We start from the raw sequence: 24544 nt of genomic DNA, 5'->3' as shown, positions 1-24544 counted from the left end.
AGTTACCGTTGCTGAAATGAGCCGAACATCTTGTAGATTTGAACGAGCATAGGTTGCTGCCCCATACGCTTGGTGGTAGGTTGCCCCAATAGCGATATAACCAGGAATTTTTCCTCTCGATCTTAGCTGTTCCTCAGTCGCAGTATGAGTTTCTTGAATGGTCACTAAATCGATGTTGTTTTCAAGAAGGATTCTAGAAAGATGTTCACTCTTCGATCTGGATATGCCTTCGATGTTTATTTGGCATATTCGTAAAGAAGGTCCTAGTATCTTTGCAGGTTGGTCCTGAGAAGGACCATTTGCAGAAGTTCTCTCTGAGTCCATTTGGCCAGGAGATCAACGTCTGTTGATAGTTTGGCTGCCGATTTGTTGTTGCTCGCTTAGCACCACCCGGGGAACACGTGCAGGGCAATGTGGAGGTAAATCCTGCGGACGTGAGCAACGTTCATTCCCCAATCCAGACTGTAATAAATGGTGACGGAGTGTCACTCCTGACAGTGTACAATGTGTTACACTGTTGCGCCAGAGCCGAGGAGGACGCAGATCTGTCCTGCAATGCCATTTGGATGAGGTGTCAATCTTCTCGGAGGGGGTGGTCTGAGTGGTGCGACCAGACGCACCTTGTCGTATTCTATGGCCATCTGTGAACCATTCTGTACACACCCGTTGCACTGCCGACACACTTCGTCCCACACGAGCAGCAGTTTTCCAGATGGATGCATCACATTCTCTCATGCCAATAGTGCGCCCTCTTTCAAAGTCACTCATTCAACCGTACGGTTCTCACATGTCTGCAAGGCATCCTGCATGTCTGCTCAAGTCACAATGATCCATTATCTTTGGTTTATAGTGACAACGAGAGCCGCAGGCACATTTTACCAGTGGGTGGTGGTGCGCTGAGATACCAATGTGGACCTTGAATCTGAAGGCCGACATGGTTCAAATGCTAATCATTTTTTCAGAACATACTAATGCACATGTCCTGTGAATATGAACTTCCTATCTCTAGGCTCTCAAGGTGTTCTGGTTTTCCTGAACATGAGTGTACGTTACCTTCATACAATAATCAATGATTACACCAAATGTAATGCTTTTCTGACGTACTTCCATATACATATTCCCCTTTGCCCAACACACAACCAGCATACTCATCATGTGTCCCGTCCACGCACAACCTTACAACAATGCTCTACCTTCCATCATCTCCCTACCCTTGGTAACTCACTACGTGATATTGAAATATTCACAACTTACACTTCCTTCAAACATAAAATTAAAAGATTCCTTTGAAGCCCTCTCCAGGTTTCCATTTTCTTCCATCCATCCAACTCACGACCTTTCTTCTTCCTAACTCTGTAACTGACCCTTGTCAGTTATTGTTGTCACATGGTACTGTTTATAATTTATTTCTTAATCTGTTTACCCTCCAGCGTTGGTGTTTCCCTCGGACTCAGCGAGAGATCCCACCTCTACCACCTCAAGGGCAGTGTCCTAGAGCGCGAGACTTCGGGTTGGGGGATACAACTGGGAAGGAGGGCCAGTACCTCGCCCAGGTGACCTCACCTGCTATGCTGAACAGGAGCCTTGTGGGGGGGATGGGAAGATTGGAATGGTTAGACAAGGAAGAGGGAAGGAAGCAGCCGTGGCCTTAAGTTAGGTACCATCCCGGCATTTGGCTGGAGGAGAAGTGGGAAACCATGGAAAACCACTTCGAGGATGGCTGAGGTGGGAATCGAAACCCCCTCTACTCAGTTGACCTCCCGAGGCTGAGTGGTAATAATTTACTGTTCGTACCTAATATTGTTTTTCATTTATTTATTTATTTACATAGTTTACGCCCACATTGGAGCACTTAAATCAAACCCAAATACATTTACGTTAACAAAGAATTAACTGAAGATTTAGCTTGCATCATCTTCTTCCTTTCCCAAAACTTCTTCATTCTGGCTGACCTGGCTGCCCTTTCTTCATCAGATATGACATATTGTTTGTGTTGTACAGTTTTTAATGACAATCTTATTTGTTTGATTGTTGTTTATAACAATTGTTATTTTTATACATTTAAACCTTATTATTATTATTATTATTATTATTATTATTATTATTATTATTATTATTATTATTATTATTATTATTATTATTAGTGTAAAATGGCCCTCATAGGTTGTATCTAATAAATAAACAAATAAAAAATGAACAACCTGCAGCCAGTATATAGGAAGATAGGAATTTCAAAAGAAACATGTAATAGGATAAACAAAATGATAGGTCAGTGTGGGAAGAGGGATAAATAGACAGAAAATACAGAAAGAACATGGATAATTTTTACATCTCTTTACAATGCCATCTCTCCCCATCATTCCCAGTTCATCTACATCAATTTCTTCTTAGCACCCAATGAGCTCGTTTCTGCTTCCCAGCTTTGTCAGGAGGGCAGCCTTCAGCACCCATTGGAGGACCATCTTGACAGATCTGCAGTCTCAATGTGGGATTGGTATAAGACTGAGAACACAGGACAAACACAAAAGGGGAAAAGGAACCCAACAGGTCAATATAATTATGACCATTTATCAATTATCTGCATTTAAGGCTGTCGCCCAGGTGGCAGATTCCCTACCAAGTGTTCACCTAGCTTTTTCTTAAATGTTTTCAAAGAACTTGGAAATTTATCAAAAATTTCCCTTGATAATGTATTCCTATCCCTTACTCCTCATCCTATAAATGAATATCTGCCCCAGTTTGTCCTCTTGAATTTCAACTTGATCTTCATATTATGATCTTTCCTGCTTTTGACCCATTCCGCTACAGTGACGGGTACAACCGTCATCACAATCGACAGACCATCGATTTATTTAGATTGTGATGTTCTACTTTAGAGTTATATTTCTAGATGCTAGCATGTTTACATGTCAATGTTATTATCCGAAGACCATTCTGTCAATGTATATCTTTCTTCTAAAGTTTGTCATCTTGTTCATGAAATGAATGCTACTGAGCAAAATGTTGTGTAAACATTGTGAGGAGGAAGAGGAAATTTTCTGCAATTTCTTCTTGATAGTGGTGATGAAGATATCTCAGAATTATCTGATAGTAGTTTTAGCAGTGATAGTTTGTCTGAGAATTGTGACTCTGCTCATGGAAACGACAGTGAGGATGAAAACAACTCCGTACATAACCTCACCACACCAAACAATTGTAAGTGGAATTTGGTCAGTAATGTTCCAAAAGGCAATGCAAGTATGTAAATGGGTTCAAGAAATTGTACTTCTACTTGCTGGATGTGACATTGTAGATTTCTAGCTACATACATGTCATGCTAAGTGCAAGGAAAAAGAGAATCATCATTCCGAGTCAACATTGCAGAGCAAATTCTGGAACATGTCACCGTTCCTGATTATGCCACTAGAGGATGTTCGATTACAGGGAAGGCACTGGGGTCATTTTCCTGAGAACATTGCTCCTACAGCAAGTAAATCAGCCCCATCAAGGAGATCTAAAGTCTGTTTTGAGCGTGGAATCCGGGAGGAATCTTGCTTCGAGTGCAACAAATGCAAAGTTGGATGGATGTTTCAAGGTGTACCATACCTTAAAAGACTTCAATTTATTGTAGGAAGTTAAACTGTAACCCAAAATGTTGTCATTTTGATGCAGTGTGTAACCATTTTAGCATCCATAACTTAAAATGTACAAAAATAATCACATTCCAAGGTACATTTTTCAAGGAAAATAATTGCATGGCAATGGATTAAAAGCTCTGCTCAAGCTTATTCATCTACTAATGTTATTCCACGCCAACTCTGAACTGACAGCTCGGAACATACCACATGTGATAAAGCTGTTGATTTCCATCGGGAATTCCCATAGGCCTACGCAGTGGCCTCCACGGTATGCACTAGCCATGCGTCTTGGTGAGTGTGCTATTTACCAACTGATGAGCCCAACTTAGCACACTGGGGTGAAACGCTGGCAACTAGGAATGAGCTAGCTGGAAAATTTATAATGTCCAATAACGGACCAACTATATTGGTATTACATACCACAAGGTTGAGCATCTTGTCCCCTAACTCCCAAATCTTCCCAGCCCAAAGTTTGCAACATTTTTGTAACACTACTCCTTTGTTGGAAATCATCCAGAACAAACTGTGCTGCTTTCCTTTGGATCTTTTCCAGTTTTCACATGAAGTAGTCCTGGTGTGGCTCCCATACACTGGAATCATACTCTAATTGGGGTCTTACCAGATATTTAAATGCCCTCTCCTTTACATCCTTACTACAACCCTTAATGTATGAATTGCTGTACCACTGGGTCCTGGAAAACAATATACAGCATTAACTATACTTAAGCTAACAAGGGGCAAACATTTCATCCTCATCTGTCACCACTAAACAAATATGATATCAGTACCATTTATAAACCACATCACTCTCATAACCATGTGAAGAGATCTGTAACATTTCTTTACAACCTCGTTAATATGATTACCCCAATGAAGATCATTCCTTATATTAAAATCTCGGTATTTACTGTGTTCCCCATGAGGTACTATCACCCCATCAACAAAGTAATTAAAACTGAGAGGACTTTTCCACTCTGTGAAACTTACAACCTGACTTTTCATCCCATCTACCTTCATAAGAAATGGATAGGAACAATGGCTTCCTTTACATTTGTCTGTTCCATTCCATTTCTTAAATGAGTATGACTTAATTTTGGATTCATTAGGAAAATAATATTGTTTTAAATAAACCTAACCTGTAAACTTGTTCTTGAACCATCTCGTACATCAGCACACACTGGATTTGATAACGTGACTGGTCCAACCTTGGACGAGTCACACATACTTGTTGTATTGCTATAGCCACCTCTAATGTATGGATTGCTGTACCACTGGGTCCTGGAAAACAGTACACAGTATTCAGTACACTTAGGCTAACATGGCGCAAACATTTCATTCTCATTCTCAGCTGTCATTAATAAATGATCAGAGAACTACTGTTTGGTTTCAGGATCAATTAATGAATACTTTCGTGCTTCTTCTGAGTTGATGGATTGGGAAGATACTAAACAAATATGACATCAAGACCATTTATAAACCATACCAGAAGCTAACCCGCTATCTGCCACCAGCGAAAGACATAATAGAGTTACAGGTCCCTGGAGTCTACCACTTTGAATGTTTGTTTTCTTCTCTTTCTATAATCTGCTTTTACGTCGCACCAACACAGGTAGGTCTTATGATGACGATGGGATAGGAAAGGACTAGGATTGTGAAGGTGGCCTTAATAAAGGTACAGCCCAAGCATTTGCCTGGTGTGAAAATGGGGAAACAACAAAAAACCATATTCATGGCTGTCAACAGTGGAGTTCGAATGTAAGCTGATAGCTGTGTGACCCAAACCACACAGCCACTTGCTTGGTACATTGAACGTAGCTGTCGTACACAGGTGAAACAAAGTGTCTGATTTCTGCCTGACTTAAAGAACATATCTGTCACACCAACAACTAAGAACACAGGTATTTCATTTATAGCCAAGCATTCCTGCAAAACAAGACACAAAATATAATATGACAGAACCAAGATTTTGGCAGCTATTTCCTGGAATCTCAAAAGAAAAATCTGAGATGCCACTGAAATTAAGAAATATCCAAACAATATGAATTTAGAAGAAAACTACAAAATCAGCAATTTTTGGATGCCTATTATACACAGATTACAATACTCAGGTCAGAGCATAAACACACAGGACGAACCCTCAAGTCACATAACGGTAATGGTAAAACTCCCAGCTACTTGTCGAGCGATATACATGTTCCAGATATTTCAGGGAGTCCCATGGGTCTTATGTCAGCCAGAGGGGGAGACGGTTATTTAAAGACACAAGGCACAACAACTACTCTCATAGTTGATTTTAGCTGCCAGGGGAGACCAAGTAGCTTGGATCAAGTAGGAGTATTTCAGTTGCCTTGACAACGAATACTGGTATGTATTTGAAATGTTGGCAAAGTGTACAGAAGGTACACTAAAAAAAACATGGTTCACCCGGAAGAAGAACTAAATAATTCAACAAGCTCTGGAAGCTTTGCATCTAACATACTGTAATTAATGAATTTTAATGGAAAGAGAACAACAATGAGTAAAGAGTGCAGCAAGGATAAAAGTCTACAAATAGGGAAATGTCATTGTTGGCTGCTACTTGCCTCTGAGTATACAAACCACTTTACACTTGATGCACTGTATGTGCAAACTTTTATCTACTAAACAAACCAGTTCTTGCAACATGCTTCCACACAAATTGCAGTTGATAGATGGTGGAGGGTATGGTTTGGCTTTGTGAAGTTTGCATGCTTGCCATTTGGACTCTTCATGGCTTGTTCTTTCCATGACTTGTTCTAATGGTTCAACAACAGCAGGGATAGATCATTGTCAAAGTAAACAAATCTCAGCAAGTGTTTCCCCAGGTATGAGGGTTTATATTGGTCTCCTTTATGGTTTGCTTAAGCTGGTCTTTACAACATCTCAAAGAGGCACCTTGGGGTCTTGTGCCAAAGCAAAATTCACCATAGAGGATCTGGCAAGGAAGCCTACCGTCATTCATATGGCAAATCCACCCAGTCCATCCCAGTTGATGACCAATAAAGTAGTAAACTCATATACTCATTCTGAGGTGGTGCAGCTCCTTTCAGGGACATTCCCAATGGAGGTGAGTTGCATGTACCATTTTAACCACATACCAGCCCTCCTGCCATTCTTAAATCTCTGGCAATTGAGCCCGGGCCTCCAAGGAAAGCAACTAATAGTACTAAACATTACACTACGGAGGCAGGATGATAACCAGCGATGGAAGCTTTCGCACTATTAATACTGTACTTGCTTTCTCTAAAATAGCAAGATTGATATGGATCTCCCACTTGATGTTCAAAATGGAGCAGAATTTCTGCTGGTGAAAGCGCTCAAGCTTTTATAATGTCATGGCAGTATTAAATCCAGGCTTCACATCTATAAAGTAGTGTTGAACTTACTACAGCTTGGTAGACTCCCTAGGATAGTCGTCCAAATGCCACGTGAGCACATGGAGTGTTTTCAACGTCCAAAACAGGTAAACACAAAGCCAGGTCTGTGTGAGTGACCAAAGCAACACAAGGAAAAGATAAGAACCATTATCAGTCATCATCATCATCATCATCATCATCATATCAAAGGTTACTACCTCAAATTAACATCCATTATATGGTCATCATCCTCCTTTTTCAGGACTAATGTCCAGGAAAAGTTTCTTGAGAACAACAGATAATATTGGTCAACACCACCAGAAAATTTAACTGTTGGTTTCATTGAAGAATTGCCTGTGTGGAAAACTCTGAATAAGCTCAGAACAGAGGTTGCAAGGTCAAAAGATAATTTGAAGAAATGGGGTTACACCACATCATCAACCTTTTGTGACTGTGGAGTTCAACAAACTATGGAGCACTTATACCAATGTCCTGCAAGATGTAACATTGATGATCTGATGTCCACAAATTCTGAAGCCATAGTGATTGCTAAATATTGGGCAAAAATTATTTAGATTATTATCTTTGTCTTTCATCTCCTCTGTATCAATTGTATATAAGTATTATTATGAAATGAAAAACTGAAATGGCGTATGGTTTTTAGTGCCGGGAGGTGTCCGAGTACTTCGGCTCGCCAGGTGCAAGTCTTTTGATTTGATTCCCAAAGGTGACTTGCACGTCGTGTTGAGGATGAAATGATGATGAAGGCGACACATACACCCAGTCCCCGTGCCAGGGGAATTAACCAATTACGGTTAAATTTCCTGACCCTGCCGGGAATCGAACCCGGGACCCCTGTGACCAAAACTATTTAGCCATGGAGCCGGACAGTATTATTATACTGTATAATGTGATGCTTGTCACAAATAAATAAATGAATAAATAATCATCATCATGATCATCGGTATTCACAAGCAATATGAGTAGACACTCGTGCCAGAAGATTTGTAGTATCTTATGCTAAAGAACTCCTTCTGCAGAGCAAAGTTCTGGCACTCCAGCATCTCTTAATACTGTGGAATGGTGAGCCACTGCATATGCCATGCTAATGTACAACCACGGGAAGTAGTGCAAGCTAGCCAGCTCCAACCGCACGCTCATCACAAAGGGAGGCCCAACCTCTCCCTACTCCCATCACCAGGCGGAGGACAGTCGCTTGCGCCCCCGCCACTGCTATCTGGTTCATCCTGCTCGCTCATTCGAGGCCTCTGGCGTTATGGAAAAATCTGTATGGCACGCGGAGAGTACTCGCCTTCAGGAAGATTCTGGGAGGTGTATCCCTTCTGGAAGCATCCAGATGGCATGGGTCCAGGTGTTTAAGTCAGGCGCGACCTACAGGGTTGAGTTCGTTGGTGCAGTTCAGCTGACGTAGCGAGTCCAATGTATGGACTCAGTGAGTCAGCAAAGAGTGCAGTCAGTGTGTTAGAGACAGCTGATGTGTCAGTCTGTTGGAGACGAGGACTCGTTTCTGTGTGCCTGTCATCGTGCATGTGAGTGTCTTGGACCAGCTGCTGGAAGACGGCATGGCCTGTCCTGCGCAGCATGGTGGACAAGACTGGGTGCCGACATGGGGCTGTGAGTGGAGTTCTGCAGACTTAGTGGACAGCAGATACTATAGCGAGCTGCGAGACTGACATGTGTAGGCTGTGGACTGTGACGACACCAACATGTGTGACTGAGCGGCTGAGTGAGTGTAGTGTAAGTGATCAAAGACACTGTGTGTCTCATTGTACATAAACATAAACATTGAGGAACTAAAAGAGAGAGAGTTGCAAGTTGTGAGCTCGACAGTTGCATGTGTATGTATAAGTGTAGTTTTAGTGCTTCGCTAATAAATTCTACAAAATAGGATGCTGCCAAGTTCTGTCTTATTTACCTCGCCAACACGTTACAATATCAACAGCATTGACTGAATGATAATCATAATACATTCATCAATAGTAGCATCTGTAAATCATTTCTGAATATTCATTTTCTTTTCTGAGTATTCATTTTCTTCCAGCAATATTCTTCATACTCTTCATAATTATTTTAAACTAACTACCAAAGCCACCACAAAGTAAAACACAGTAAAACTGAGAGGGGAAACTAAGAATGTACATTTAATGTGCACAAAATGAAATCCAGTGTTATTACAAGCCTTATAAAACTGTGAATTTTAGATTCAGTGGTTTTGGAAATTCTGATGTCAAGTATTCTACCTGATAACACTGCGTGGTAGAGGAATATCTGGCTGCTGGGTGAATTTTCTCAGCAGTTCTGAACAATGTCGTCCAACATCATCTTCTGTAAGCTGCTCTACCAATTCAGCTCCTTTGCCACCAACCCAGCCAAGTAATACACCTTTATGTTTGGGAAGCACATCAAAACCTGTCAGATGACGAGTCCACGAAGAAGGCTGCAAGAAACAATTACCTTAGAAATCAATCAGAGAAAGACACTCTCCTACATAATGTGTAAGATTTGTGAAAAGGAAACAGCATAAGGAGAATGGCGGTATAGGCTATGTAAGTAGCCCCACTTAACACTTCAGAGATGCAGTAAAATTTTGCACTTTGGTTGTGCCCTTTTCAAGAATGACTTAATTGGTAAAGTTCTAGCATATGTCCACTAGCATTAATGACTCCACTTGTTAAGTTGAATTATATAAATATTCACTAAGAGCAGTATGGCTCACAGTAACATATACCAAAACTTGGCAACACTGTACTGCGAGACAAGTGTGGGTGAGCAGGTGTTTTGTCAGACTGCAATTTGTCCTTGACTTGCCACCGAAGTAGTCATAGTGCATGGCGGTTAACAATGGCTCCTGGTTTGGTAGAAAAACCATTTGTTGTAGAGAGCATTATTTGCCTGGTGTAAAAATAGGAAATTATGGAAAACCATCTTCAGGGCTGCCAACAGTGAGGTTCAAACACACTATCTCCTGAATGCAAGCTGAAAGCCATGTGACAAAAACCATGACACCACTAGCTCGGTCATATTACTTGTAGAAAAGTGAGGTGTTCATTCCAAAAGCCAGGGACTGACCAACCTGTCCCTAGAAGTACATTAACTTTTATAACCAAATAACATAAATTGTGCAACATTTTTCCATATCTTCCACATCAATAGACAGTGCCACTTCCTTTACAAAGTCTAACCCCTTATGCTATGAGAGGATGGTTGCCTAGTTGTACTTCCTCTTAAAACAATAATCACGACGACGATGATGACGACCTCATGCTATGAATGGAGAGCAATGACTTACTTTGTAAAACCGCCTGGATAGAGTACACACAAAAGAAAAGCGTGGGAACAAAATTTTTGGTTGTAGCCTTCATCAGTGGAAGACAGAATAATTAATGGTCACTGTTGGCAAGTACGAGGGGGGATCAAATATAAACACGATTTTATTTTTATTTAAATTCATTTATTGAAAAACACAAGGCAATTAAAATTTGTTTTTCCACATAGTTTCCTGCTTTGGAAATGCATTTGTCCCAGCGTATGCGCAGCTTTTTTATACCCTCATCGTAAAAAGAACAGGGTCGTATCACCAGCCAGTTGCACACGAAGGTTTACACACCCTCGTCATCTTCAAGTCGTTGTCCTCCTAGAGCTTCTTTAAGCAGTCCGAACAACTGGAAATTGCAGGGCGATAACTCCCAGCTGTAAGGAGGCTAGTGGCTTAATGTTACTGATGAAACGGCGGGAAATATCTAACAGCACGCTCTCCCCACTCCTAATGGTCCCGCCTAAGCATAGCAGAAGCACAGGGCCAGTCCTACCAACTGTTGATGTTCAGGAATAAAAATCCTGTTTATATTTGATCGACCTTCATAGATGCTGTGTGAGGTGAGGGAGCCTAGGACAGACAGACAAGACAGTTGAAAAAAAAGAGTGATTATTTCATGTTAATAATAATATTATTGTGTTTACGTCCCACAAACTACTTTTACAGTTTTTAGAGATGCTGAGGTGCTAGAATTTTTTTCCTGCAGGAGTTCTTGTGCATACCAGTAAATCTACCAACATGAGGGTGATGTATTTGAGCACCTTCAAATACCAACGGACTGAGCCAGGATCGAACCTGCCAAGTTGGGATCAGAAGGCCAGCACCTCAACCATCTTAGCCACTCAGCCTGGCTTATCTCATGTTAAGGCCAGATGCTTCCCTTGACCTGAGCACAAGCTGATGTCCAAATTCAGAATCTCTAAGGGCGAGATGGTGAGAAGTTTGATGACTTAACTATAAAACATCCATCAAACCTGGTTTGATGGTGCCTGGTGTGAATGGGGACAGGGAGATCTATGTTAGGGGTTTTACAGTTCCTGTGGTGGCTGCATATACATTCAGCTAAATTTTAGTGTGCTGCTAGTTAACCCATTGTAGAAAGCTGGGCAGAGTCTTGCACTGAAGCTGGTAGATGATGGTGGATGAAGTATAGCCATGACGACCTTGTATGGGGTAAGACGTGTTGGTGGTTTTGCTGATAAAAGTGGTGCTAGGTATATGTAAATGGTGGGTCTTACAGCAGCTGTGCTCACAGGAGCAAGAGTTGTTGAATCTTCTTCCAAAAAGCCCTACAATCGCATTCAGGTGCCTACCTAACCTCAGAAACATTGCCACTCACTATGAACCAAACGAACCTCCTCCCATACACTGCTGTTTTAGCTGCAGGATGCGATCTAGACCTTTACTGACTTAATAACAAAGAACTAACGCCTTTGATGTAATAAACTGGTACGCTAATTGAATGCATTTGAACAATAGTTCTATCGTGTGACATTCTGTCACAACTGGAACACTGTTAGAAGGTACCATAAAGTGGAGTAACTTCAGTCATCCAGCTTAAATTCGACCACTGATACACAGCAACACTGATTTTTTTCCAGCCTCCTATACCATAGAAGAAGAATCACTTGCAACAACTAAAATGCAAGTGCAATAGAATGCTCTGTCAACACTCGCTAGCCAAGAGAACATAGGCAGGCTCATTGTTGAATCAAGCAATTTCTTTCTCAGCACCAACTATTGCCTTGTTTGGTAACAGCAGATAACAAACTGTTCTCGAGCCCCTGCATTCGATTCTCCAGTCCAATGGTTTATGGTGTCAAAAGTTAAGTATGTCTGGTAACTGATGCACAATTTGATGCATTTTATTAAAATAGATTTTTCAGGGAATAGTTTTTTGAGAAAAGTTGTCCTCTTCCAGGGTAACTTCGGCCACTCCAAAAACGTGCAGGAAGAAACTAGGTGGTCCCATTTTACCTCAAAAATGCTTTATAAGAGATTAAGAAAGGCAAAATAACGGTTTGGCAAGCTTTGGAGAAGTATGCTATTCTGCAATCAACCCTGCACAACAAGCTAAATGGGAAATATAGGACGTCCCTGTATTCTTTCAGCTGAAGTTTGTTTCAATGTCGAAATGTTTTTGCTTCTTTTCTCTCCGTAAATCGAACTTCAAGAGAGTATGATCTTGGTATATTTTATTAGGTTCATTATCTTTTATACCATTACAAATAGTTAATCGAGCAATTGGCCATGCAGTTTCAGTCATGTAGCTATCAGCTTGCATTCAAGAAATACTGGGTTCGAACCCCACTGTCGGCAGCCCTGAAAATGGTTTTACATGGTTTCCCATTCTCATGCCAGGCAAATGCTGGGGTTGTACCTTAATTAACAGCACAGATGCTTCCTTCCCACTTCTAGCCCTTTACTATTCCAGTGTTGCCATAAGACCTATCTGTGTCGGGGCAACATAAAGCAAAAATTGTACAAACAGTTATGCAATATACAGTAATATGTATTTTGTAATATCATACAATGCTTGTATGCTTAGGATAAATACAATTGTTTCATCTTTAGGGAAAGTGTGAACTGTAAATTTCCTGTAAATTTGCTCACTAACCATCTGCTTCACCACAGATCGTTTTAATTTACTTGCCGATTGTTGATCTTGGGAGTCCTGCAGATTTTTTTAAAAAACATTCACAGTCACCAAACTAACTCTAAGTCAGAGAAAACTTTGTTTCTTGAGTTATTTATATGGTGTCTGAAGTTATCCCAAAAAATGGGGTAACTCCGGCCACTTTTTCAATAATCATATTTCATCACTGAATAGCAATTACAATTATTACGTACATACATAAATGTGAAGAATAAACACAGCAACACTTACATTATTATTTTTTTTCATAAAATGAGAGGGAATATTTCACTTTTCATTTTTAAAATATATGAAAAAGTGGCTGAAGTTGCCCCATTTTACTCCTACTCCTCCTCAAACTAATTGTTGGTAGTGGTTCCTGATTTGAATGTCTTCCTGACTAATACCCATTCCCTCAATAATAATAGTAATACTCACTCACTCACTCACTCGGTAGGCTTCCGAGGGACGCGAAGTTCCTGTGCCGATCTCACAATCCTCTTCCATCCTTTTCGATCTTGAGCCTGCTCTTCCCAGTTATCAATTTGGAGGGTCCGGCGTACCTTGTTGATCTCCTTCTTCCAGGTGCTTCAGGGTCTTCCTAAAGGTCTTTCCCCATTAAGAGATCCCTTGTATAGATCTACTGGTGCTCTGTTATCCTGCATCCTCAATACATGTCCAGCCCAGCGCTGTCTGTTGGATTCTATCACAGTGTGTTATTGAGAGAGGGTGTAAATCTCTTAATTAGATCTTTTCTGCCAGCTTTGAGAGATAGGATCGAACCATGGGCCAAACATTTTTCTATAAACTTTATTCTCAATGACTTGCAATTGCTGCTGCCCTTTCTTGGTTATACTCCATGTCTCGGAACCATACAGAATTACTGGTCGAATGATTGTATTGCAGATAATCATTTTTTCATTCCTAGTTAAAAACTTGGAGCCTATTATAGGGCTCATAGAGTAAAATGCCTTATTTGCATTATTAATTATGGCATGGTGTTCCTGTTGCCTTCGGTTTTGCTCATTGATTAATACACCACAGAATTTAAACTCCTCTAGTCTTTTAAATATATATCACCCAATCTTCAAAGGCAATCTGTCAACCTCCTCATGATTCGGTCTCTGTATAATCATGTAATGTGTCTTACCATCATTTACCTGTAAGCCAATTTTTGCTGCCATTTCCTCTAGTTCCACAAATAACTGCCTAATTTCTAATTAATAGTGGCCAATAAGAACAATATCATCCGCATATGCAAGGACTCTATGTTGTCTCCCCAATATGATGCCAGCAGGTACAAGAGCTAATTTCCTGATAATCTTCTCCAGGAGCTAGTGCATCGCCTTGTCTCAGACCAGTTTTATTCTGGAAGGAACTTGATTTTCTGCCCTTGAGCAAAACACAACTAATATTACCATCCATACACAGTTTGCACATGTTAATTTTATGGGAAAGCCAAACTCCATCACGTTCCACAGCCCTTCTCTAGGAATTGAATCGTATGCCTTGAAGAAATCTATAAAGAGATAATAAACCGACTCCTTTTGTTCCCACATCTTATCATTAATAGTCTTAATTGCAAATATGTTGTCTGTAGTGGATCCGTAATTACAAAAACCATTCTGATAGTCCCCAATAACATTTTCAGTAAATGGTTTCAAATGCTGTAAAAGAATAAAAGACAGAATTTTGTAGGCCGTGTTTACAAGAGATATACCACAATAATTTTGTTCTTCCTTATACCCTCCTTTATGAACTGGGACAATAAGTGATTCCTGCCATTCTTTTGGAATAACTTCATCGTGCCATATCCTTAGAATGATCTTATATATGTATTTATGTAATCTTTCTCCACTGTATTTAATAAGCTCAGCAGGAATGTTGTCACTACCTGAAGCTTTATTGTTTTTTAAACGTATAATACTTTGTAATACCTCTTGATATGGTGGCTCTGGTATTTGTTCTTCTGATGGGGACCTAGATGGTTTACCAATACAGATTTCTGGATCATCACAATTCAGCAAGGAACTGAAGTATTGCTTACAGTAATTTAATAATTTGTCCTTTGGTTGAAATCCTTTTTTAATTGTGTTGACAGTTCCATACATCTATCAGATGTTCCTTTTTCTGTAGTCATCTCAGTTTGATTCTATTTGTTGTCTCAGGTAGACTTTTTTTCCTTTCTACGAATTAATTTACTACATTCTTTCTGTTTTTCTCTGTATAGTTCCTCAACATCTACATTCTTATTAGACTAGAGCCACTTATTATGCCATATTGCCACTTCATTAACTGCATTTTGACATGCCACATCGAACCACTTCTTTTTTTTAGTAACACGCTTCGGTATCACTTTAACTGCTACTGTTGTCATGATTTGTTTCACGTTATTCCACATTCGTTTACAAATTTTGTCATTTGTTTCATCAATTTCTTCTGTAGGATCTTCTCCCAGAATATCAAATCTGTTTGCAATTTCCATGTTATACTTCAATCTTTCATCCTCCTGCTTCCGTTTCTCAGTGTCAACTGAGAAATAATAATAATAATAATAATAATAATAATAATAATAATAATAATAATAATAATAATAATAATAATAATAATAATTTTCCTCATGGTGCAACAGCCCCAAAGAGCCATGGCCTACCAAGCAATCGCTGCTCAGCCTAAAGGCCTGCAGATTATGAGGTGTCGTGTGGTCAGCACAACAAATCCTCTGGCCATTTGGCTTTCTAGACTAGAATAATAAATAATAATAACAAAAAAGGATAATTGTATGGCCTCAACTACCAAGGCATAGTACTTCTGAGGTAGTGCCATCTAGGCAGCCTGTCTACCAATTTTGAAATTCTAATTGTGCTGTTGTCTAGCAACATAAGTAGAATTCCACAAGATAGTTCCTCTGGCTGAGTTAATTTAATTTTGTTAGGTTGCACTGAGCCCACCACAAGAGATCTTCAGCGTGCCAACAATGATAGGGCGTGGCAAGAATTTTGATTATCTTTCAAAAATAAACTTCCTCAGCTAAGCGTCAACCCATGAACTTGGGATCATGAGTAGAATACATTACCACTGATTCACCAAGGCAGCTCTTTACATGGTATCTTCTAACAATGACCACCTCCACAAAATTATCATCTAGTCTGTATAATATCCCATTTCTAACTGATTAAAGTGTTATTATATGAGTATTTCCCTATGAACAGAACAACAGCTTACCTCATTTTTGGATGGCTCAACTGTGCGTGCTTCTGACCATATCAGTTGGAATCCCTTAATATCAGAGCTCCACCATGGCTTGTCGAACAGAAGATATATTTTATTGATAGTCGAAAAGCCCATGTCTTGAATAGCCTGGAATAGATAAACTGTCAACAGAAATGGTCATGTGAGGGTAATCTGGCTACATATGATTTTCAGAGTGGTACAGAAAATGAACAAAATTCCAGAGAATTAGAAGAAAAGAATGACTATACAAGAAATGAGATGAAAAGAATTAATAATTACAAATTACTTTAATTCCTCAAAACTATAAGAAACTTTGATTTAGAAAGCATCCTACAAGAACAATACGGTAGATGTTAAAATAAGTTAATCAAAAAGGGATGTGAATTTTACTATCAATCAATCAATCAATCAATCAATCAATCAATCAATCAACGGCATGTGACCTGGTGTAAGCTATGTCCCGGCACCGAGTTTAATCCATTCCCTTCCTACTATCATATATCACGTCATTCATTTCATTTTATTAACTCCTCTGATGAGGGTGATGTCAGGAAGGGCATCCAGTCACAAAAATTTGCTACGAAGATTCATCTCACTTCATACCTGAACCCGTAGAGAAATGGAGCAAGGGTTGGACATACTGCACCCACTCAAGGCCTGAGTCCCAACCAGCACTTATCTCAGGGGTGTTACAGATTGAATCTAACACAAATAATAAACAACGACAAAAAATATGAAGATATGGAATCTCCAATTAAATATCTTGGCGCCATCTAATCAGTACTACAAGGTTGAATGGGGCACTCAAATTATTTACTTTAAGGCTCATAACAAAACAAATAAAAATGCATTAAAAGAGATCAAAGGGGAAACTGGAGGCTCCGTCCTAGGAAAGGGGACAGATATTTTAAATGGTCATCAAGGGGTTACCATTCTACAAGAACTTGGAACTGTTTCCTTGCAAATGCTTACACAGTATTTAATTTAAATTATCATCTGGAACATACATAAAATTTTGTTGACCCTTATTTTGCCTATAATTCAGCAAATCATTCCTGAAAATGGACATAATAAATTTGAAACAGTAGACCACTCATCCACTTGGGTGGTTGAACCATTGATTACCGAGGGTTGAAACACGACCCTCGTGACAATACCACGACCAATTCTGGTCGAGACCTGGCGGCAAGGTGGGTGCGATCACATGAATTATGTTATCGCCTCCAACTTTATTGAGATGAGACCAACCCGGGATAGTACAATACCATTCTCGGATTCCTAACCAAGATATGCTATTGTTAACTGAAGGAAACGACAAAGAGACTCTAACCTAATGGTCCAGATGTAGATTTGCCATCACATTTAACATCACAAACTTAGCTTATTATTTACAACAACTTGACATTATTACGCCATTTTGCCAGCTGACTTCCCTAGTCTCCATCCACATCATCATCATCCGGAATAATTCATTTAAAAATATTTTTATTACTATTTTTATTATTTTTATTTTCATCAGTGAAGATCATCATTATAACACTTAATCATCATAGATTTAATATTTTAATTTCATTTTTCACCATTATTATTAGCTTAGAAATAACATAGTAAATTCTTATACTCCTTCAAATTATTATTATTATTATTATTATTATTATTATTATTATTATTATTATTATTATTATTATTATTTTGGCGTAGGGATGTGGCGACCCCATCGCCCAGTGGGAAACCTCTGCAATCAGCTACCCGAGTATTGGCGCGAAAACCATAACGTTCGCGGGGTATGGAGGAAATGCCTACTCCCAGTCCTGAACAACTAGGATGAAATAAGGCAAAAAGCCTTCTTCACAATTCATCTTTCACCACCCATCATTCATCATTCATCACCTTGCCAGATCACATCTGGCATTGCAAGCCCTGACTTCGGTCAGAAATGTATTGATCATTGATCAGACAATCAGCGTATTATGATTAGTCTTCTAATGAAATATCCACCGGTTTGGATACACACGATCATCAGATCCAAACAAAGACACCATTCGGATATGGTGGGGTGTAACATGGAAGACCAAGGCGAGTCGGAGCGCCTGCAACCCATTAAACAACATGCAGACCCATCCGATCAAGAGGAAACTTAAATTTAATAAATCAGGACAGTTCTCATATTTCGCTACAGTGAACATAAATTCATTAATGAAAGTGGGCAAATTAAAACATCTCACAGACGTCTTAGATCAACATAAGATACTGATAACTGTTCTTCAAGAATTGCGTAATACGGATCAAGACCCCCTTGAGTCAGGGGGATATCGCATATACAAGGGTCCCCCAGTTGAAAGAGTACTAAAGAGTGTTCCTCAGTTTGGAGTTGGCTTTTTGGTTCATACTAGTATCTTAGATTCAATTGAAGATTTTTCTTCCACCTCCCCCCGAACGGCATTGATGACAATCAAAGTAGAGAATAAAATGTACACATTGATAAATGTCCATGCTCCAACGAATGAAAAAAACAGGACCAACAGGGAAGACACAGACAAATTTTGGGAAGAACTAGACCAACTATTATCATCCATTTCCGATAACCATATTAAAATCATGCTTGGCGATTTCAATGCTAAAATAGGCCGTGAGAAAAAGTTTCGTAATGTTGTAGGTAAGTGGCCAGCTCATCATCTAACTAACAGGAATGGTCAGAGATTGATCGATCTTTGTATTGATCATGGGCTACTTTTGGAAACCCCACGATTCAAACGACGACCACATAAACTGATGACTTGGAAGTGCCCTAATGTTAAATTAGGGGAGTTCCAAATTGATCATGTAGCTATGGATAAGAACTATCATAAGGAAATTTACAATGTGAGGGTCCTCCGTGGAGTGGACATAGATTCAGATCATTATTTGTCCAAAATTAAAATAAAATTAACTCCAAAAAAGAAATGCATTCTCTCCAAATGTAATAGGAAGAAAAAATATGACCCTAGCTATCTCATTAATAATAAATTATATTATGAACAATCTAAAACCTATCTAAGTGATGATTTGGGAACGGTAATTAACAAGCTAAAAACCATTGCTGAGGAAAACGCTCCCGTTAAAAAGAGGAAAAAACATGCTTGGTGGAATGAGGAGTGCGATGCAGCGATTCAACACTGACACAAGGCATGGTTGATGGATCAACAACGGAAAACAGAACAGTCACGCAAAGAACTTGTTACTGCTAGACGACATACGGCTAAAATCATCCGAAGGGTTAAGAGAATTTATCACACGGAGATGTTACACTCTATTGATGAAGCATTTACTCAACATAAGACAAGAGATTACTATAAAACATTTCGGCAATACCAAACTAATTATACTCCCCCAACACTCCTAATGAGAGATACTAATGGAAAACAGGGATATACTAATCAAGATAATGAGGAAATTTTAGCTAGATACTTTGAGAACTTACTTAACAGTGAGGAACCTTCAGAATATCTGCAATATGACACACATCCAAAAATAGGATACCTTTAGAAAAGATTACACCGCCCGTTTATAATGAAGTACGAGCAGCAATTGATTCCCTTAAAAATTATAAAGCACCGGGAGAGAACCAAATCATCGCAGTGGTATGGAAGAATGCTAATGACCAAACCGTTCAGAATCTACATAAACATCTTATAGATATTTGAAATACTGCTACAATGCCTGAAGAGTGGAGTATGGCAATAATTCAACCATTGCATAAAAAGGGTGATAGATCTGATCCAAATAATTATTGGGGAGTATCATTATTGGATATTACATATAAGATTTTATCTAAGATTATCTATAACAGAATACAGGGACATCTTGACTGTGAACTAGGGGAATATCAAGGTGGATTTCGTACAGGAAGAAGCTGCCCTGACCAAATCATCAGTTTAAAATGGATTATGAAACATCATAGATCTAGAAACAAAAATTTAGTTATTACGTTTGTTGATTTTCAAAAGGCGGATGATAGTATACATCGTGAATCACTGTTGAATGTCCTTCAGGAATTCGGTCTACATTCCAAACTTATTAGCCTGATTGGTATGACTCTTAAGAATACTCAATCTAAAGTTAGATTCAGAAATGAGTTATCTAAATCATTTGCAATTACAACAGGCCTCCGCCAGGGAGATAGACTTTTGCCATTATTGTTCAATTGTGTATTGGAAAAGGTCATGTGAGAGTGGACTAAGGTATGTCCTCCAAAAGTCAAAATTGGAAGAAATATAAAACTAAATTGCTTGGCATTCGCGGATGATCTTGCGATACTGGCAAATGGTTTCGAAGAGGGTAAAGTTCAATTGGAAGAACTTGCAAATGTAGCGAAAAAAGTTGGACTGCAAATTTTGTATGATAAAACAAAAATAATGCCTACTTTCAGAACTTTAAATTCAGAGCTATTATTAAATAATAATAAACGAATTGAAATTGTAAGTACATTTAAATATTTGGGTGAAAATCTCACTTGGAATTGCAATGAAAAACCATCAATAGAGAGCAGAATATATAAACTGAAGCAGGCACAACGGATAACTTGGCCTACATACAAAAAGAAATGTCTTTCGATTAATGCTAAATTTAGGCATCATAACTCTGTTATTAAACCAGAAGCAACTTATGCTTGTGAAACATTATTTAAACTCAATACTAGATCAACAACAGAACGCTTACGAGTTGATCAAAGGATACTCAGGATGATCATAAACAAGAAACATCAGGTGGATGGACAGTGGAGATTGTTGCCGAATGAGGTTATCTATCGGGAAAGTGAGTCCATCACAGACACGATGAGAAAAAGAAGAATTGCCTTTTTTTGTCATATATTTCGACTAAGTGATAACAGAGTTTTAAAACAATTATTTAATTACTTTTGGAATAATAAATCAAAAAACAATTGGTTTAAAGAAGTCCAAAGTGATTTGGAGGAGTTGAATATTACCATGCAAACCATAGAAAACAGAGGCAAGAAAAGTATTTTGAAGAATAAATGCATCAGGCCTCCTCTGACCACTGTACAGAGGAAACAATATGTTATAACGGATGCGGAGAGGGCAGTCAGGTCAACCAGACTCAAGACTTTTTGGGAGAAGAAAAGGAAGACAAATTTGTTGTAGTCTGATTTAAGTGCTCCAATGTGGGCGTAAACTCTGTAAATAAATTGTTGTTGTTGTTATTATTATTATTATTATTATTATTATTATTATTATTATTATAAATTAATTTCACTTGTTACATGGCAGTTAACAATTATTATTTTTAATGCATAACCCTTTACAGTTTCGGTCTTGTTTGGCACTAAGCAATCAGTTAAGACATGATTTACATAGGATATTATTTTTATATTTTTATTTCCAATCTTTATAATTTAGTCACATATGTTAAATCCCACATGAACAACCAAGATCCGATTTCACATCGGTCAGGACACAATAACAGTATTCAAACCGCAACCTTACTTCATTTCATACTGTTATTAATTTATGGGGATACCATGTTATCCCAAGACAAATCTCAAATCCCATGGCACCTCATGGCTAGGAATCTCCATGCAATCCTCGGTGTGTAGACTCTTCTGCCACTCATAACACTGGAATCAGCATATAATATCAACATAGGCTTTGGGATTCATCTATTTCTTCATCAACAGTACAACTCAATTTTATCTCATGCCAGATTTTTGTCCCACTCAACTTCCAAAATAAAAAATGGGCTTAACCCACTCTGGGCTTTCAACATAGCGTGACCATCATATACATGTGCCTGTAATGCTTCTAAACAAATTATTTTGATTATTATTGAGTCCAAAATCATTAAATCAATAATTAATATAAAAATTGAATTTACTGCCCGAATTAAAGGCTTCCATGTCCCACATGTTATTTCCACATTTAAATTACTTTAACTTGCAATCTTTCTATAAAAACCAGGCCCGTGCCTTATTCACAAAGCATTATTATTTAACACTCATTTAGACATAACCTATGCCCATTTATCACTCCGATACTTCTAATGATTAATATTATTATTGCTGTCCACTGGCAAAACTTCACGACACACATAATCATTGCTATTTACATTCAAAACAATCGGACATCAATCTTGTCCCACAATATTGAAATTTTCTGGCAAACCTCTACCTCTGGATAATCGTACATCATGCCTTAATATCTACAAAATTTATGATAAACTGACCTAAGTCAGACAAACACATCTGGAGCCCTTCTAAACTGAATCTTAATTTATCTTTAAGTGAATCATGCACCTTCATAATTAATAATGAGTACATCAAGCACTTGAAAACACAAAACCAACACTAATTTACTCTACTAAATTGCACAAGAATAAAAAGAGTGCTTGATACAACTATTTACACACCAGTTTGTCCCTTTGTCTATGTATGCATCTGAATTGGATGAGCCGGGAAGCAGCTCATTCAACATGCAAGTTACTATAATTGCAGAATATGATCCTCCCGTTAACATTAGCAAATCTATGTAATTAAATTGTTATGGTACTCATCCCTGTTTGTAGTTCACTAAACCAGATGAGGAGCACATGGCCCATCCAGTTTGGTGATGATGATGCTTGTTGTTTAAAGGGGCCTAACATCTAAGGTCATCAGCTCCTCCCATCCAGTTTAGCATGCCATCTTGCTGGTCTCCATGCCAACATGTAGAGGTAAACCTTTACACTTATTAATTTGACACATTTTAAATTGTAGAAAAACAAAGTTAACACTTGGAAGATTTTACACTATAATTTTAACAAAGGAATTTTTACATTGCTGGTCTTTTATCTGGCCCACTTAATGTAAACATACATTTTTCATTCTTTCCCGGCACTAAGGAACTCGTGATACACCGGTATCACCTTCAACAGCTCGGTGTGCACTCGAGTATCGAACCCGGCACTTCCGTGAATGTTTGCACTTCTGCCAGCTTACCTTCACTTGGCTGACCAGGTATCAGTTTGTAATCGACTGTTCAGTGGCGTCTAATTATGCTGAACAACCGCAAACATTCTCATGTAATATATACTGTTCCCTCGATATATTATATCACTCCAACCCGTAGGTTTATATTAATTTTTAGTTCCGTAAATGATTATACATTTCTATTGATTTGTCAGTAGGCAACTACTTGTAACTTTCTCCGGTATTCAAACTCATGATACTACTGAACGTTCACGTCTCTAACACATACTACTTCATGTACTGGATCATCGTGCTATCGAGCGTAGTAATGTTCATCCACTCTCCGAGTTCACGAGAGGTCACGTTAAAGTGACCAGTTCCAATTTCCCCACTTGACTATATGCAGACCTGCCGGTGGCTTGAACTTGGGATCCACTGATGTGATTATATGATTCTTGCCTCTATGTCAAATCTCGAATCATTTCAATCACTGGTAATTAATATAAATGCAAATTTAGCTCCTGTATTTTTGGTGGGTAAATACGCGCCATTTGTGGTGTCCCTTGCCTTCAGCCAATCAGCTAATAGTGTCACTAATTTATAAGAATTATGACAGTAAATCTTCATTAATGAATAACTTTTCATATTTGGTCATGATTCTAAAATTTTCCTGATTATGAATCTGTAATCAGTTTTCCTTATTAATTCTATGTGCAAAGTTACTTTTTATAGTACCTTTTATAATATGATGTTGGCATGACTGCTTCTCCCTGGCGAATTTTACTATTGGTCCATAGCTAATCAGGAGTTTGAAAGCTCATGTTTTTCCTTTACATACCAACTACCAGCTTCACACCCATCTCCAACCTTGGATTTTCCCTGACGTCATTTCCAATAATCTTGCACAACATGCTCCCTTCATTCAGTAGATCGGCTAGCCCTGGGCAACGCATTTCCTGGTGGGGTTTGGAAATAGCCATTCCATTCTCTTTCCAACTTGACAATAATTCTTGGCATACTAATTTTGCTGGCCACTGTGTTTCATAATTTCTCGTGGAGACAGAAGTCTGTGTAGGTTTCACAATACCTTCCGAACTGGCCAGTAGGCCTACAATATATAATGTAAGATATTCTGGCTTAGCGAATATGGAATATATTCCTTAATAAATAATGCTAGTTGAATGACGCAGCTGACGCCCCACCAGGGTACAATACAGTACATACAATGGTGTGTGGCCTCCAAAGAGGCCTGATACAGGTGTTTTGAGTTGACGCCATATAGGCGGCCTGCACGTCTGTGAAGATGGGGCCCTACTTGTGATGAATTCTAATGGTGAAGGTCACACACACACACACACACACACACACACACACACACACACACACACACACACACACACACACACA

The 24544-nt window shown here is 38.8% G+C and overlaps 1 protein-coding gene across 1 annotated transcript in view; it reads right to left on the bottom strand.

Moving 5' to 3' along the window:
* LOC136857345 (uncharacterized) overlaps positions 1-24544 on the bottom strand; it is a 280832-nt gene that overhangs the window by 5437 nt on the left and 250851 nt on the right. Inside the window, exons 13-15 of the mRNA XM_067135953.2 lie at positions 16189-16323; positions 9253-9449; positions 4754-4895 (exon numbers count right to left, since the gene is read on the bottom strand). Coding sequence (XP_066992054.2) covers positions 4754-4895; positions 9253-9449; positions 16189-16323 — 474 coding nt within the window. The remainder of the gene's footprint in view (positions 1-4753; positions 4896-9252; positions 9450-16188; positions 16324-24544) is intronic.

The sequence above is a fragment of the Anabrus simplex genome, chromosome 1, assembly GCF_040414725.1.
Source record: "Anabrus simplex isolate iqAnaSimp1 chromosome 1, ASM4041472v1, whole genome shotgun sequence".
Taxonomy (NCBI): domain Eukaryota; kingdom Metazoa; phylum Arthropoda; class Insecta; order Orthoptera; family Tettigoniidae; genus Anabrus; species Anabrus simplex.
Note: the sequence above shows the minus strand (reverse complement) of the source record. Positions and strands in the feature narration are given on the sequence as shown.